Here is a 14,560-nt window from a genome sequence, read left to right as displayed (position 1 = left end):
GATCCAAAAATTTGTGATAAACACTAGGCTCAGTTTGAAAAGTTTATGAACAATTCAATTTTCCAGAGATTCATTTTGAGAGATCCTTGTACAGTATTGATATGATATGCAATCAAAATAAAAAACTTTTGTGTGTTAAGACAGGGGTTTGTGGCCAGGTGAGCTAAGTTTGCTGCCTTAAGAACAAAACTACAAAGGCTGCTCTACACAACATGGAATTAAGATAACTAAATTATGCTTTATTTGTGCCATTTGTTATTTAAAATGTTATTGAAATGATATGTGAAATTTTTTTTTGGAGTAAAAGTTGTATATTCTGCATGTGAACACTTTCAGATTGATTACTTCAAGAGAAGTGTATACAAGACCTTACATAAACATCAGAATAAAACCACTGTGCACCACTGATGTTATTAGCTATTTCAGCTTACCTGTAAAGAGAATTTATTCAACAGATGATGTTAAAAAAAAAATAAACAGAGAAGTCTGTGACCTATAATTCTCAGAATTTGTAAAGGTCTTGAAGACTACTCTTTAAGAGAAGGATGAGACAAGACGTTTCCAATACATTCCAAAACTAAAGCAAACTAGAAGGGGTAGTAATCTACACAGGCTTGAAACACAGTGAATGTTTGCACAGACCTCAACACACACAAGCTGAAACTGCTAAATTTCAAACTTGCCAGCATATGTTTCACAAGCTACCAAGTGCAACATGCCTGCAACCTTCTGTGGCTTCTCATCACAGCAGTTGAGTTGCATGATCTTTGGTGGTGTTCGGGAATCCCAGAAGCCATCTGGAACCCCCTGCCTGGGATAACCCTCCATGTCTCAATTTTTGAGATCTGATCTGCAAAGCTATCTCCAATTAAATGTTTGGATCTGGGCTCACAAAGATTTCTTTAACCAAGCTTGAAATAAATTTTTGTAACTAAATCCTCAGGAATGGATCTTATTCCCACCGTTATGTTTCTTCCCTTTGTTCGTTCAGAATTTGAAAACAAACCATTGCCCTTCACCTATGCCCTTCTCCGTCACTTATGGAGATACTTGTTTTCCATAACAGTGCTTATGCAGACATCCTTCATATCATAGACAGCTGTCAGATCTTGGTCTCTGCTTCTAGGAGTGCTTTATATGGGTTTTATTTCTCAGTAGGCTTCATCAGTGATAAAGTTCTGGAACTACAACTGTCAAGTGTTGTAATAGCTACTGTACAGTTTAGAAGAAGCACAAGTGGGCCTAATTCAAACCAGATATCCATTAGAACTTGCATTTATGTTTAGATAACATAAGAGAGAGAGAGGCTGTATCACCATATGGGGGCTTTGATGATAATAATAATGATCCTTGCCCACTACTGTGCATTATTATCCCCCCTTTTTGCACTTCCATTAGCCCCTCTCATTGAAAACCCACCACAGCTTGCAGCTCCCAGCCCAGAGCCTAACTTTTCAGCTCAAGTTGCAAGGACTGATGCTGGCCCTGTTGCATGCTCAAGTCCAGTCCTTGGTACCAGCCAGGAATAGTAACCATCAAACGATGACACTGTTTTCTCTCTTAAGTGCCAAGAGACTCAACAGCGTGTCTGTGTCCTGTGAATTCTGGTATGTGCTGTCTGCAATGTCTGTTTCTATATATTCCTGCCAACTGCATGACTTCATTCAACTGCATGATATTCCAGACAACACAACACTGAAAATAACACTGGCACTTACCTGAGCTGCCAGTGCCTTCTGATGCACTTCTGGATGTTTTTGGCTGGCTCTGTTTGCTACTTGTTCGTACAGTGACCGAAGGAGGAACAGTGCTGCTGCTGTCTCCACGAATCGTCGAGAGATCCTGCATGCTAAAGCTCCTTAGTCTCTCAGACAGGGCCCCCTGTCCCTAGTTAAACAAGCAAGCAAATAACACACATAAAAGTTAGATTCCACAGTGCATTTTGAGCCTTTCTCCTCCCTAGCTCATTGAAATCCATCAGAACAATAGGAAGGGAAAAAATTGCCTGGTCCAGTAACCTAGAGAGGACAAAAATGAGTAGTTAAAAGCATCATTTCCCTCTCTTTGCTCTTCCTTTTGGAGTGGTTCTATGCACAAAGTCATTCAAACTTTTGATAGCAAGCATCTCTGATTCTTCAATGCAGTCATTTGAGCTCAGAGCAGCCTTGGCCACATCTAAAGGAGCAGGATGTTGTATCTTCCTAGTAGGTACTTTTCTTCACTAGGATCTGAGTCAAATAGGTGCTTGGCTTCAGAAACACAATTAAATAGTCTGCATCAAAATAACTCCCTTTTAAAGTTAATAATCTATGATAATATTCACCCAGCCATTCTCAGTCATACACAGAATTTCCAGAGCACACACAGAAAATCTGAAATTTTAAAGTAATAAAAAGTTATTGTTAAATGCAAAGAAATATTCCAGTGCTGTTTTTCATGCACCTTAAGGAAGAAATAAACTAACACAACATTTCTCTTTCTTTTTAGACTAGCTCTCAATCAGGCAACAAACATATTCCTTGGTGAAAGGAATGTAGATGTTCTTTGTAAAGGATGGCTTGGTTAAAAGATACCTTTCATTAAAACTACATCCCATCAAAAAGTTGACTACAAGTATACCTCCTTCTGAATTCTGTAATCCTCATACTACACCACTGCCATAAAGTAAGAATGCCAGAAAATACAATCAATACAGAACCTATCTATCCTTCTCTGTTGGCTACATTAAGTGGCATTCAGAACATAAATAGCATAACTGATAAAAAGTACATTTAGGTTTTAACATTTTGGGGGGGGGGGGGGGGGGAGTCTGAAAGATAGCATATAGTCTTGAAAAAAATACTGAAATAAATACATAGAGCCTGATTCTAAAAGTATTTCTGCTAGTGTAAAAATTCAATAGATACTTTGACTGAGGTGAAATCAGAAAGATGGCAAACAACAGTAAATATTGCCCTGTTTAACAAAACAGAGAAGGCACATCATAGCAATTCACACACCACCTTCATTTAGACTTGGTTTTGACAAAGCAGTACATAAGTGGAAGCATAGCCTGAACACTGCCGAAGGCTCTAGGTTGGGGCTGGACCAGAATACATCACTGCTCCCTTCTGGGCTGCAGATTTGAGTATCCTGCTCACAAAACCAGGCTGAAGGTGAGGGACCAGCGGAGAGCACACTCTGGTGCCAGCCTGGCACAGAGAAGGGACTCATCCTGACCATCTACGATCAAAGGCAAGACTGGACACATTCATTGCTAAAGCAGTTAGGCAACACTGCCTGTCCCCTAGTGCACTGGCATTGATACATTGGGAAGGCAATGCATCAATTTACCTACACATACTGATTTACCAACATCACTTCAGAAATTTCACATGTAGAGTATTGGAAATACCAGTGCCTGTACCCCATACAAATTAATCAGCACCTTACTTTTAGGGACTGTAAGTAGACAAGGCATCAGGTGCTTATAACTACAGTCACTGTGACAGCTTGCACTTTCTGCATTCAAGAAAACTGCTAGATCAGTAGTCTCCTAACTTTTCAGCTTGAAGCTTTTCATACAAGAAAAATCCTTTAAGGGTTCAAACTTCCTTCTCAACTCCATAGCGTATCAACTTAACCACAGGCAGGCTATACATCCAGGACTACAGCACTTTTCTGCATTGGCAAGAAGCAAACAGCACATGATGATAATTTCTTCAATGCTGTCCCAAAGCACCATCAGTAGAAATATGCATCATCTAAGAAAAATAAAATTGAACTGTCCTTTGTAGGGTAGAGTCACCTGGTGGAGCTAGCCAGAAAGCTGCACTAGGATTTTTCTCTTTATTATACTGAATCTTTGGTTTCTTAAGATCTCTCTATGTATACCGTGTTTGGCAGCATTTTGCATTTAGGTTTTCTGCAGGCTATCAGAGAGAAGTTTCCACACACCCACCATGTTCTTCCTGCAGACTTACTTTGCTCTTTCGCATTAGCCTGTTCTACTTTTTAATGTATTTTAAATGGATGGGGCTTTTTTGCTGGTGTACTGAGACATTTTATTTTGCTTATTTTATATGCTTGGCAGTGGAGTCCATAGAGCCGATGTTTTGTTAAAATCTCACCTCTGCCATCTCATCCTCCAACACGCCACAAGAGCTGATGCCTGAATTTTGGCTACTTTCCTGCCAGTGGCTGAGCCACTCCTGGGACATGTTCTCACTCCAACAGGCATCTCAAGTTTTTCTTCTTAGGCCAGTCTAAGGTACCTCTACTCTGCAGTCTACAAATGCAACTGCCACTGGGCTGGTACACTCAAATTTCCTTGCATGGCTGGTTAGCTGGGAGTTATCTCATCCGCCTAGAGCTCAGTGCACTGCAGTTCTGGATTGGTTTTGTAGCTTGCACTGAATCCCTGCACTGCCACCGTATTCTCAATAACGGGTTTAAAGCTAACAGAAGACACCCTACCCTGCAGTTTGACTACAACAGACAGATCCCTAGCGAGAGCAAGCTGAGAGCAATCAGATCACTGAATAATATTTTGCTGTTGCAGAATGACCAGACCAGCAAAGCCAGAGGGTTAGCAACTGATGAGCTGCTGTAACATGAGTGCTGTATTCCTCCTGCACCACCAGCTCAAGTGGCAGCAGTGCTCAAGCTTTTAACCTCCTCCTAGCCGCTCTGCTCAGCCAGCTAACTCAAATACTATTTCATTCCAGCGAGCGATTTATGTATGTGGACATGAGTCAGATTAGAGATGAGATTCATGTGTCAGACCAACCTGGCAGGGAAGATGACACTAATGCACCTTTTGCATTGAAAATGAGGAAGATACGTTAATATTCTTGCATTGCAAGTTGTGATGTAGCGGCATATAATGATCAAAGGCCCCAGAGACAGCTTTGAAACAACAAGGGCCTGATATGTGCCTGTCATCTGTGGGTCCGTTACATTAGCATATAATATGTACAACCACAGCCTTAAACACACAGTCACAGCAGCTATGCTAAGCAACTTTGACTTTCTCCAAGAAAAAAAAAAAAAATTATCTTTTCTTGATTTTTGCTTTAATTTTTTTAATTTAATTTAACCTCAGTTTATAACAGCAAAGTTAAATGTTGCTCATCACACAGATAATAGTACAATATTACTGTTCCTACCATTCCATGAAACAGCTTGTCCAAATCTCAGAAATGGCAGGGATAGCAAAGGCTCAGGCTAAGTGAGGACAGTGAACACGTGTGAAAGCCTGCTGACTTCCCTTCCATTTATTTTCTTTCAAATTTTTCCACCTTCGGTCTTTGTAAGGATAGACTTGATTTAATTGCTCCTAGGGCACAATGTAACACATGCAATTCTTTCCCAGTTGCCACATTTCTGCCTGACCCCAAACAGAAACATGACAAAAATTATGATTACCACAGAATCAGGATGGTTTCAGAGTAAAATGGAAAGTGTTGTTACCAACCTTAATTTCCCTGACAGATAAGTAGCTGCTGTATATGAAATCACAAACATTTGAAAAGCTAGCACTCTGAGAGTTTGCACTGCTGCAGTTATATGTTTTAGCAATAAAGACTTTATCCAGCTGTAACGCTTATTATTCCACAATAAGACTTACCATTTATTAACAAAAGAAAAATACAAGTTAATAGCTTTATTTCACAACAGAATAGATTTAGCACAGCACACTACTTGGGCCATGTTTGGTTAAAACAATCATGTGGAAGATGAAGAGCAGCTGTTTTGGGGATTTTTGTTTACCATCTTGGCCACGATCATATAGATGCTCTTCCAACTGCTACAGACATGGGAGATGCCCTAGAAATTTCAGCACACCATGTGTCTGCACAGAGAGAAGATCCAGGTCCTGTAGCTATGTCTACACTGCAGGCCAGAGGCATGTTTGCAGCATGTCCACACGGATTTGGGCTAGTTTTATCCCAGAGCGCGTGACAGCAGTAATATCATGACAGTCGCTATGATAACAACATTTCACTGTGTCAACAGCAAAACAGAATGGTGGTATTATACAACCTTTTGAAAATGGGGACTGGAAGGGCTGTGGGACTACAGATGACACCACCTACAGATGACACCACTTCTCTCTCTCCCCTCATTGAACACCAACTGCCCTGTCAGGATGATTGTGCTGGCAGTGTGGGACCTGTATTTTGGGGACTTAATCCCCTGGAAGAGAACACAAGCATGAAGTGGTGCTGGAAGACTAAGCCTTACTCTCTCTGGGCACATGACTTCCTGCCTCAACTTCTACCTCATCCAGCTTCTCCTAGGACACAGACTGTCCCTGTAAGCATGGTACTTCTGATCCAGTAGACAGTGATTTTCCTAGATGGTGAGGTTTTGGTGGCAATAAATGGGAGAAGGTGTCTCTCTGTTCCCTGCTCTCTATAGTGTACCTGCTCCCAAATTCATCTGATCTTCTTGTCCCAGGGAAAGTTCACCCCCTAGGTGAAGGTACGGCACAAGCTGAAAGTGGACCTCTTCAGGCTTTCTTCAGCTCTTCTTCTCCCAGGACGCACGAACCCTGCTAGGTCCACACATGGGACAGTTCTCTTTACAGGGGCAGAGAAGGGCCAGGCTGGGGCAGGGCTCGGTGCTACTGAATAGGACAAAAGACAAATACTAAAAAGAACATGGCAATATCACCCCCCAGTAACTGCATCCCCCTATCAACCTTGGTTTCAACCTTATTTAGATTCATGACACTACCAATGGTATTAGGGCATCATCCCTCAAGACATGGACATTTAAGCTGCAGAAACTAATCTGTGATTCTAAGGGCAGTTAAAGCTCCCATCCATGTGGCATAGTAATTAATCTAAAACTAATTTAGGTACATCTCTACCTGCTTCAGTCAAAATTGCAACTGTAGTATAGGCATACCTTACTTCCCCACATCTAGCACACTCTCTCCTTATTTTTGCTTTAAAGAGTGGGACAAAACAGTATCAAAATACTGAGCTTTCTTTCAAAGCCCCCTAATCTGCATGCTACCTTCCTCTAAATGTTGCAGACATCATCATCTCCAGAAACAAACATTAACCTCTGTGGGCCCAGAGCACAAACACCAATGCAACCAATATTTGCTCGGAAGGATCAGAAATCTTGATCCTTTCCAAAATCTGAAGTCATTATTGTGTCAGGCACTCTAAAAGGCACTCCATCAGCAATAGCTGGAATTGTCTTCATTACTTTGCCTCTGTATAATTAATCTCTGCATTCACATTTGAAGTAAAACTTTTTAGAGGGAGATGGAATTAGGAGTCTGGAAAAACTGGGTTTACATCTAATGAAATTGTTCATTAAAAATACTCAACGTATGTAGATAACTTTACATAGGCTCTAGGTAAATAAAATTAGGCACATAATTTAAAAACCTGCAATTTATATAACAAAGTCAACAACAAATAACAGTGCCTAGATTTCATCATACCTTCAGTCTGACAATCTGAAAGAATTCTGTAGACATTATTTAGGCTTCAAAACACTTCTAATACCTACAAACTCCATTTTGACGCTGTGGAAACTGTAACACAGCATGGTGAAGTGACACAAATCAGGAACCAAAAAACATCAAGTCATAAAAGAGAAGCTTTTAATATGGTCAGGGTTAATACCAGATAGCACCTTCTGGCCTTTTGCATCTTAGGATCAGTAGTTAATGAACAGGCAAGGGAACACTAAGTCACGCTCACCACCCTTCCAGCACAATGCTAAACCTGTTAATGTTCTTTTCTCTTTTTGCTCTAACTTTGGTTAGTAGTTCTCTTCCATGCTAGCAGACATGTCTGCATGCATGTTACAGCCTCCATCCTGCAGATATTCACTATAAGGTGTAGTGCATGTTCCTAGGTTGTCAGTTATCGCTACGGTGTCAGCAGGACTTCCCCAACCACACCTATCAGAAAATGCTTGCAGAGATGTGTCTTCACTTCTGAGCCAAGTCCCGGCCTCACTAGCTCCACTGCAACCCCAGTTGGGATCACAGCAGTGGGAGAGAGGCTCCCTTTATCCATTAGTGAGAAAACAACAGCAAACACAGCAGCTTGGCCAATGCAATAGCAACAACCTGAGTTAGATGGGTTTTCCTCATACAAAGCTCCCTGCCTGGCTGCTGGAGTCTCTCTGATTGCCAGCAGAGGACTTGGAAGGCATTTTGCTGATGAGATCAAAGACAGGCTTTTAAAGCTCAGCACGCAAGGATCTATCTACCCACTGGAAGCAGAGCAGACAGCATCTGGCCTCAGACCAATCTCAGCTGAAAACAGTTCAAACTAGTCTAATGGGGAGGCAGATGATAGTTAGAGGTTAGTATAAGCACTCAGCAGATTACCTGCCCTTTTTTCTGGTCCAAATACAAGTGTAAATGAAGTAGCTGAGACACCTAGCAAGGGAAAAAAGAGAGCCATTGTGGCAACACACATAAAAGCTTTGAGAATAAGATCTATTTGAAGCATAAGTAATTGAGGCGAGACATGAGCGTGACACTGGGCACCATGTGCAGGGACTCACATACACATAAAATGCAGGGACACCCACCTGTGGACTACACCTTTGAACGTAGGTTCTCCCTTCCTCATCTTTCCCAGAGAGATGGAGAAACCACTCCATAACCCCAGCTGCCAGGGTGTTACCTAGCAAGTGTGTTTAAAGAGTAAAGCAAATTATAAACACAACGGGCTGCCACTCCACTCCTTGCACTTGATCAACGCTTCCCACTGGAGAAACCCCCAGTGTCTGGACACCTCTGTAATCCAGACTTAAGATCATTAAGAACAGAGTGCATTTATGACTAATTTAGGCACAGGATTAGGTGAGGGACACGTGGCAGTCATTTTAGTCCTGGTGACGGACAGGTCTTCTGAGAAATAGGGTAAGGCTGGGGAATTACTCATGGCAATGAGTGGGAGTTTGCACGCAGAAGCATTATCATGTCTGGCTGCAGGCAGGCCCCGCTGAGAGCAAAATTATTGGCTTTATGATCTGAGCACAGGCCTGAGTGAAGGAGGAAACTGCTTCTGCCACCATATGAACACAAACATCCTACAAGCAATATCCTTGTGGCCAAGGCCTGCGTGCTGTGCCTAGCATGGAACAGCTACCCGGTTTGGAGATGTCAGACAGTACTAAAGACTCAAAGGGAAACCAGCTGACATTGATGTTAATGGTGGAAACTTAATTTCATCCACCCTTTTTGTTTGTGCAGTTCATTTCCTCTCCTGGGAACTGTTTGTTATTGTCTTTCCCAGCCTGGTCTCTCTGTATAAATTTACTGTTTGGTTCTGCTGTCCTGTGCATTCACTGGCTATTGTCTGCTTCTTGGAGACACCAACAAAAGAGCCAACAAGAGAGAGAAACCGGAAACAGCTACCTGGATTGTATCTCAAACAGCATTGGGGTTTTATTGATTTGGGAAAAACAGATTCTCAAAAACTTAAGAATGAAAGATACATCATACCATGACAGGAGCAGTTCATGGAATATATACATATGTCTCAAGAAAGCCATTCGTTGTTCCTCTTTATTGGTGTAACATAGCTCAGCCATGACATCTTTGATTTTGGATCCCAAATGGAGAACCTTTAAAGGAAGCTACTTTCAAAAGCAGCATGCTCAGCCCTCCTGAGATAACACTAATGGATCCTCAAAGGTTTCTCAAACTGCGTACTCACTTCTGCAGCTCTTGGCCATGTTACAGACCAGGGCACACAATGGGGCCATTACAGAGACAGTACTAAGCAGACTGGACAGAACTGTTTGCCGATACGTTTGATAAGCAAAGAAACAATCTTCCTCCAAGCAGTGGGATCTCATCCTTACAAAGAGGCTTTATCCAGCATCTTAAAGGGAAGGATGCTCCCCACCACCTGCCTCCCTCTTTCCCAACTCAAGTAAGAGTGAGGTTCTCCACTGTCATGCTACAAAAGGCAGCATCTCTCTCCCACACAAGTTTTTGCTCCAAACTCTCACAGTAAATAGTCTCAATTCTCATGGAAAATTAGGGATCTAAATATTGACTTTCAGGCAGTTGCACTTCCTATACCAACCAGATACTAGAAATGAATGAAAAGATGCTGTTTGACTAGAGAGGATAAAATCTAAATCATCACCAGCATTTCCCTTCCAGTGCCCTGGTTTAAAAAACGAGCAATACACTGGGAAACTTCCCAATAAATTTATTGGGCTAAGGGACCCTAAAGTAGCAGAGCTGTGACCCTCCAGGGAGTGGTGAGCCCAAAGGTGGGAATGGAAGTGACGATGCTGGACCAGACAGGTGGTTGCAAGCTGAAGCAGTTTGGGAACTGCTGACACTGCACTCCTGAGCATTAAAGAGGTGGATGCACATACTGAAACCCTCCCGCCTTCGTCTGCATGCCTGGTTCTTTTAACCGATAAACCAGAGTGATTGCTAGCTCTGGAAGCACCACAAGCCATATTTCTCCACGCATGAAAGGATCCTGGACTGTTTCTCAGACTTATTAGGCACAAATGGGCTTTTCATCGACACCAGTCATGCGTGCCTGCTCCCTCCACCTCATTTATCATCTTCTGCCAAGGCACTGCGCCCACTGCCAGCAGCACGCTGTGCCCCACTCCCCCTCCTAAAGGCGAGCTGTACCAAGGGGCACACAACGGGACACAGCACCAGCTGCTGTGCAGACAGTCCCTGCCCTACACACAGGAGGGCAGAAGAAGGGCAGAGAAAGGTACATTATCAGAAACCTCTGGGTTACGATGATCTGTTGGCTGTGGGATGTTTTCTGCAGCTCTCCTTTGAAGAGCAGAGTTGAGGCTACAGCTTTGGCATGGTTAAGCGGTTGGGAGCAGGACTTGTCTTGGGGGGAAAAAAGGAGACATTGGCCTGTTTGGCAGAATTGGTTTGTTCAGGGTGAGGAATAAGGATACATGCAAACAGGATCTGGGAAACCCAGGAGCTTGAAGGAGAAGGTCAGAGAGCTGGGGGAGAGTGTAAAACTGGTGATGGGAGGGTTGTAGAGACAGAAGGCAATGGCAGGGCTGGGCTGGGTCTTGGGAAGAGAAGTAGGGAGTAGAAGGGTTGGGCACTGGGGATAGGGCAAGGCAGAAGGTGGTAGGAGGCTCAGGGTGACAGGCGGAGGATGTGCAAGTGCTGGGAGCATGGTGACAGCAAGGGAGTACATGAGAGTGTGCTGGAGGAGGCTGATGCTGCCTCCAATGCGTTGGTACCTCTCCTCACTGCAGCCATACGTGTCCCAGCTGCTTACGTTAGAAACCTGACTGGTACCAATGAAAAGCCCACTTATGCCCAGGCCTCCATCTGATGGCTCCGCTGCCCAGCCAAGGCCCTGCACCTTCCCTGCTACTTGGGCTGTAACAGCCTTGCTGGTGCTCCCCTTCTGCTGTGACCCAAAAGCAGGCTCCTTTTTCTGCTTCTCCTCTCCTCCCCCGAGGTGAGCTGGAAAGAAGGTGGTGGTCAGTGCCCAGAGCCCTTCGGAAGTGGAAATGGCTGAACTAGTTGGAACTAATTGAAAACACGCAAAGAGCAACAGGATTTACTACCCGGTCATCTAATCCCGCCATTTAGGACAGACCCACTTGAAATCACAGCATGTGGCAGAATGACCAAGCAATGAGGACAGGATTACAGAGCCCCAGATGAGATTATGTGCCTTGGTGGGGATGCCAGCTGCTGGGGGCACGGAAAAGATTAGTGTTGAGCACCTAGCAGGGGTAATAAGACCAGATATCCAATGCTCTGTCTGCTTAGAGAGCATCAAAAATAGACTCTCCGGAGAGAGAGAGAAAACACCCAAGCGAGCCAGCTGGGCAGACTCAGGGTACTTGGGACACTGACAGCTCCTCAGCCTGTAAAATGAATTGGCACAGGTTTCTGCCAGTGTTAGCACAACTGTGGCTTCAAAACAAAACAGAGCAGGGGAAGGGAGCAGGAGGAAGGGGAAGGGAGAAAAGCCTGCAGTTGGCTAACTAAAACGTTAGGCTATTTAAGATAGAAAGGGGAAAGGGCCAGGGGATCAGAGATAAGGAAGGTGTGGCTGTGCACACCTTGCAGCATCTTAGCCTGTGGTAAATATATAAGTAGCAGCCTGTCCCACACAAACGCCAATCAGAGCGCCAGCAGCATCGTGCTGCACATAAAAAGAACGAAGAGGGCCTTGCCCAAAGATCTTAGCACAAAAGACAAAAGATCATGATGGGTCCTGTGGGAGCACAAGAAGATCAGTTACCACAGCTCAGAGAAAGAGGCAAGGACAGGGCTATGCACAGCAGGAGACATGTTTCCAAGTACAGGAGCCTTTAGATTTAGATTTAATTTACTGAAAACAGGTCTGTACAGAGTACACTTTCAACCCAGCAGCTCACTGTGTATTTGCCACCAGAAGTTGCTGATTTGCAAAGTCTGAGGGTCCATTTCTTAATACAAAAGCATCTTTTCCTCACCCACTAATCCAAGTGAAGCAGGAAATAAGACAGATCCTCACATTCACTTGCTGGTAAAAGCCACGTTTTCCATGGGAGCTGCAGGAGCTCAGTGCTTCTGAATATATGGTCATCTCTATAGGATCCAATTTTAACACAATCCGTTAAAGGCTGAAACCCAATGAACCTGTTCAGGGCTCAGTTTCCCATCTACACTCAACACAGGCTAGCTGGATACCCTTGAACCTTGGCATTGGGAAAACCAGGATAAACCTTAGAAATAATATTCTCTTTCCTCCCTCCCTGGAAACTTCCCCCTAAGGACAGCACTGCAGTCTTGTCTGGCACCTGTCAGCTCAAAGTGTTTTCCAGATAATTACTCATTTAAACTTATCTCACACAGTATAATCTAGCTCTGTTAAACCTCCTTCTCAAGTGAGCAAGTAAGGGCATTGCCATACATTTAACAGCAGCTGAAAACCAGAGCAACAAAAGGTGTTATCACCTGTACCTGCTTGTATCGCTCCTCTCTTGGAAATGGCTCCCTTCACGAGCCTTCATGGCAGCAGGGACAGCTAAATGGAGACACATCCACACCCGACCCATCACACTTCACATCCTGAATACCTGCGGGACCCCAGCTCAGCACTTCTGTACTGCAACACATCAGGCTGTAAATCACAGCCATTCAACTCTCCCTGCCCGAAAAGACAACAAATTCCATCTAAGAAGGGCAAGGGACAGAAGCTGCTTTAACCATTCCTGACTATTACACCATGAAGAGTGTAAATGTATTAAGGGTGTGGTCCCATGAGCAGCAGAGCTCATCTGTCTGCTTCCCATGAACAGGAAGGGAAGATCTTGCTTTCCTTTCCTCCAGCCATGCTCCTCACAATGCAGTTCTGTCCCTTCCCTTGTGCTGGCTCAGGCACTTGACACACATTTGTGGGCTCAAAAAACAGTATTCCCTTTCTTTCTCTTTCTGGATTAGCTTTCTGATAGATTAAACTGAGGAGGTCCAAAGAGCTGGTTAACCCACTGGGAGCAGGAGCGTTACCACATTTTGGAGGAGGAGAGCTGTCAGATCAGGCTCACCCTGTCTCTTGGATCTGCACCCTGAGGCACACAGAAGCAAGCAACTTTCTGGAGGCCACATGCTGAAGTGGTGAAGGAAGCCAGGAGTCCTATTTTTCCTCACATATTCAGAGTAATTTAAATGTCAAGGTTGAAGCAAAGACATGAACAGTCCTTGCTTTGTTATAAAAATGAGTCAATGGATTAATCAATCCAATAACAACCTCTCAATCTTATCAACAGATCATTTTCCACCTCCCCAAAGTACTGTCAGGAAAGGCTCTTCTGGTCCATTTACAGGTTGCAATATCTTAACTGTTTTCTCTCAAGTTAGGCTGGCAGATGTGCCATACAGCAATACCACACAAGTCACAGAGTTGCTTTCTTCAAGCACTGAATGGGGAGCTTCATTAACTCATGCAAAACAATGGCTTCCTTGTACCCTGGAGACTCTTCTCCCTTCTACCCAGCTTCCCACTGCCACTGGAGCCACATTACAAGGCAGTGAGATTCTTAAGAAAAACACCAGAAAAAGACACTGTTGCAGTCCTGAGATGAACAGGTTGGCACTGTGGGTCTGGGCTGCTGTTGAGCTTCTCATATTCAGGAGCTACCCAAACAGGAGTCAAGTTTCTTCGGGATTCACACACAGTTTCTCACTCTGTCCTAAAAACAGCTCTAGCACAGAGAGTCTGCAGCACCTTGTAGGAAGGGGCTCAGAGCAAAGGCAGTGCTGCAAAACAGGCATTCCCAGAACCTATTTATGTCCATGGTGCAACTTCTGCAGGCTTACATAGCAGCAGCAAAAGTGTTAAGTGTCATGGAGGCATCACACAAATGTTGTTTCATTGGGCATATTAACACACAGCTTTGCCTTAGCTCCGTGTTTATCCCAGGCTGCAGTTCAAGTTTGGATTAGCCAGCAGTCCCTGGGTTAGCAGAGCCTCCCCACTGAAGAGCAACAGTTCAGGAGAAGAACTGAGCCAGGCCTGACAGCCACAGTCTGCACAATGCTTGGCAGGGAAAAGGGAAGCAATTTTTGGCTTTTCTTTGCAAC

The 14,560-nt window shown here is 43.9% G+C and overlaps 1 protein-coding gene across 6 annotated transcripts in view; it reads right to left on the bottom strand.

Annotated features, from left to right (window-relative positions):
- The window catches only part of REEP1 (receptor accessory protein 1), a 70,305-nt gene that overhangs the window by 20,981 nt on the left and 34,764 nt on the right, over positions 1-14,560 (bottom strand). For all 6 annotated transcript variants that reach the window (XM_075499532.1, XM_075499533.1, XM_075499536.1 and 3 more), the window contains exon 6: positions 1,719-1,887. In XM_075499532.1, coding sequence (XP_075355647.1) covers positions 1,719-1,887 — 169 coding nt within the window. The remainder of the gene's footprint in view (positions 1-1,718; positions 1,888-14,560) is intronic.

The sequence above is a fragment of the Mycteria americana genome, chromosome 4 (assembly GCF_035582795.1).
Source record: "Mycteria americana isolate JAX WOST 10 ecotype Jacksonville Zoo and Gardens chromosome 4, USCA_MyAme_1.0, whole genome shotgun sequence".
Taxonomy (NCBI): domain Eukaryota; kingdom Metazoa; phylum Chordata; class Aves; order Ciconiiformes; family Ciconiidae; genus Mycteria; species Mycteria americana.
This window is presented reverse-complemented; position numbering and strand designations above follow the sequence as displayed.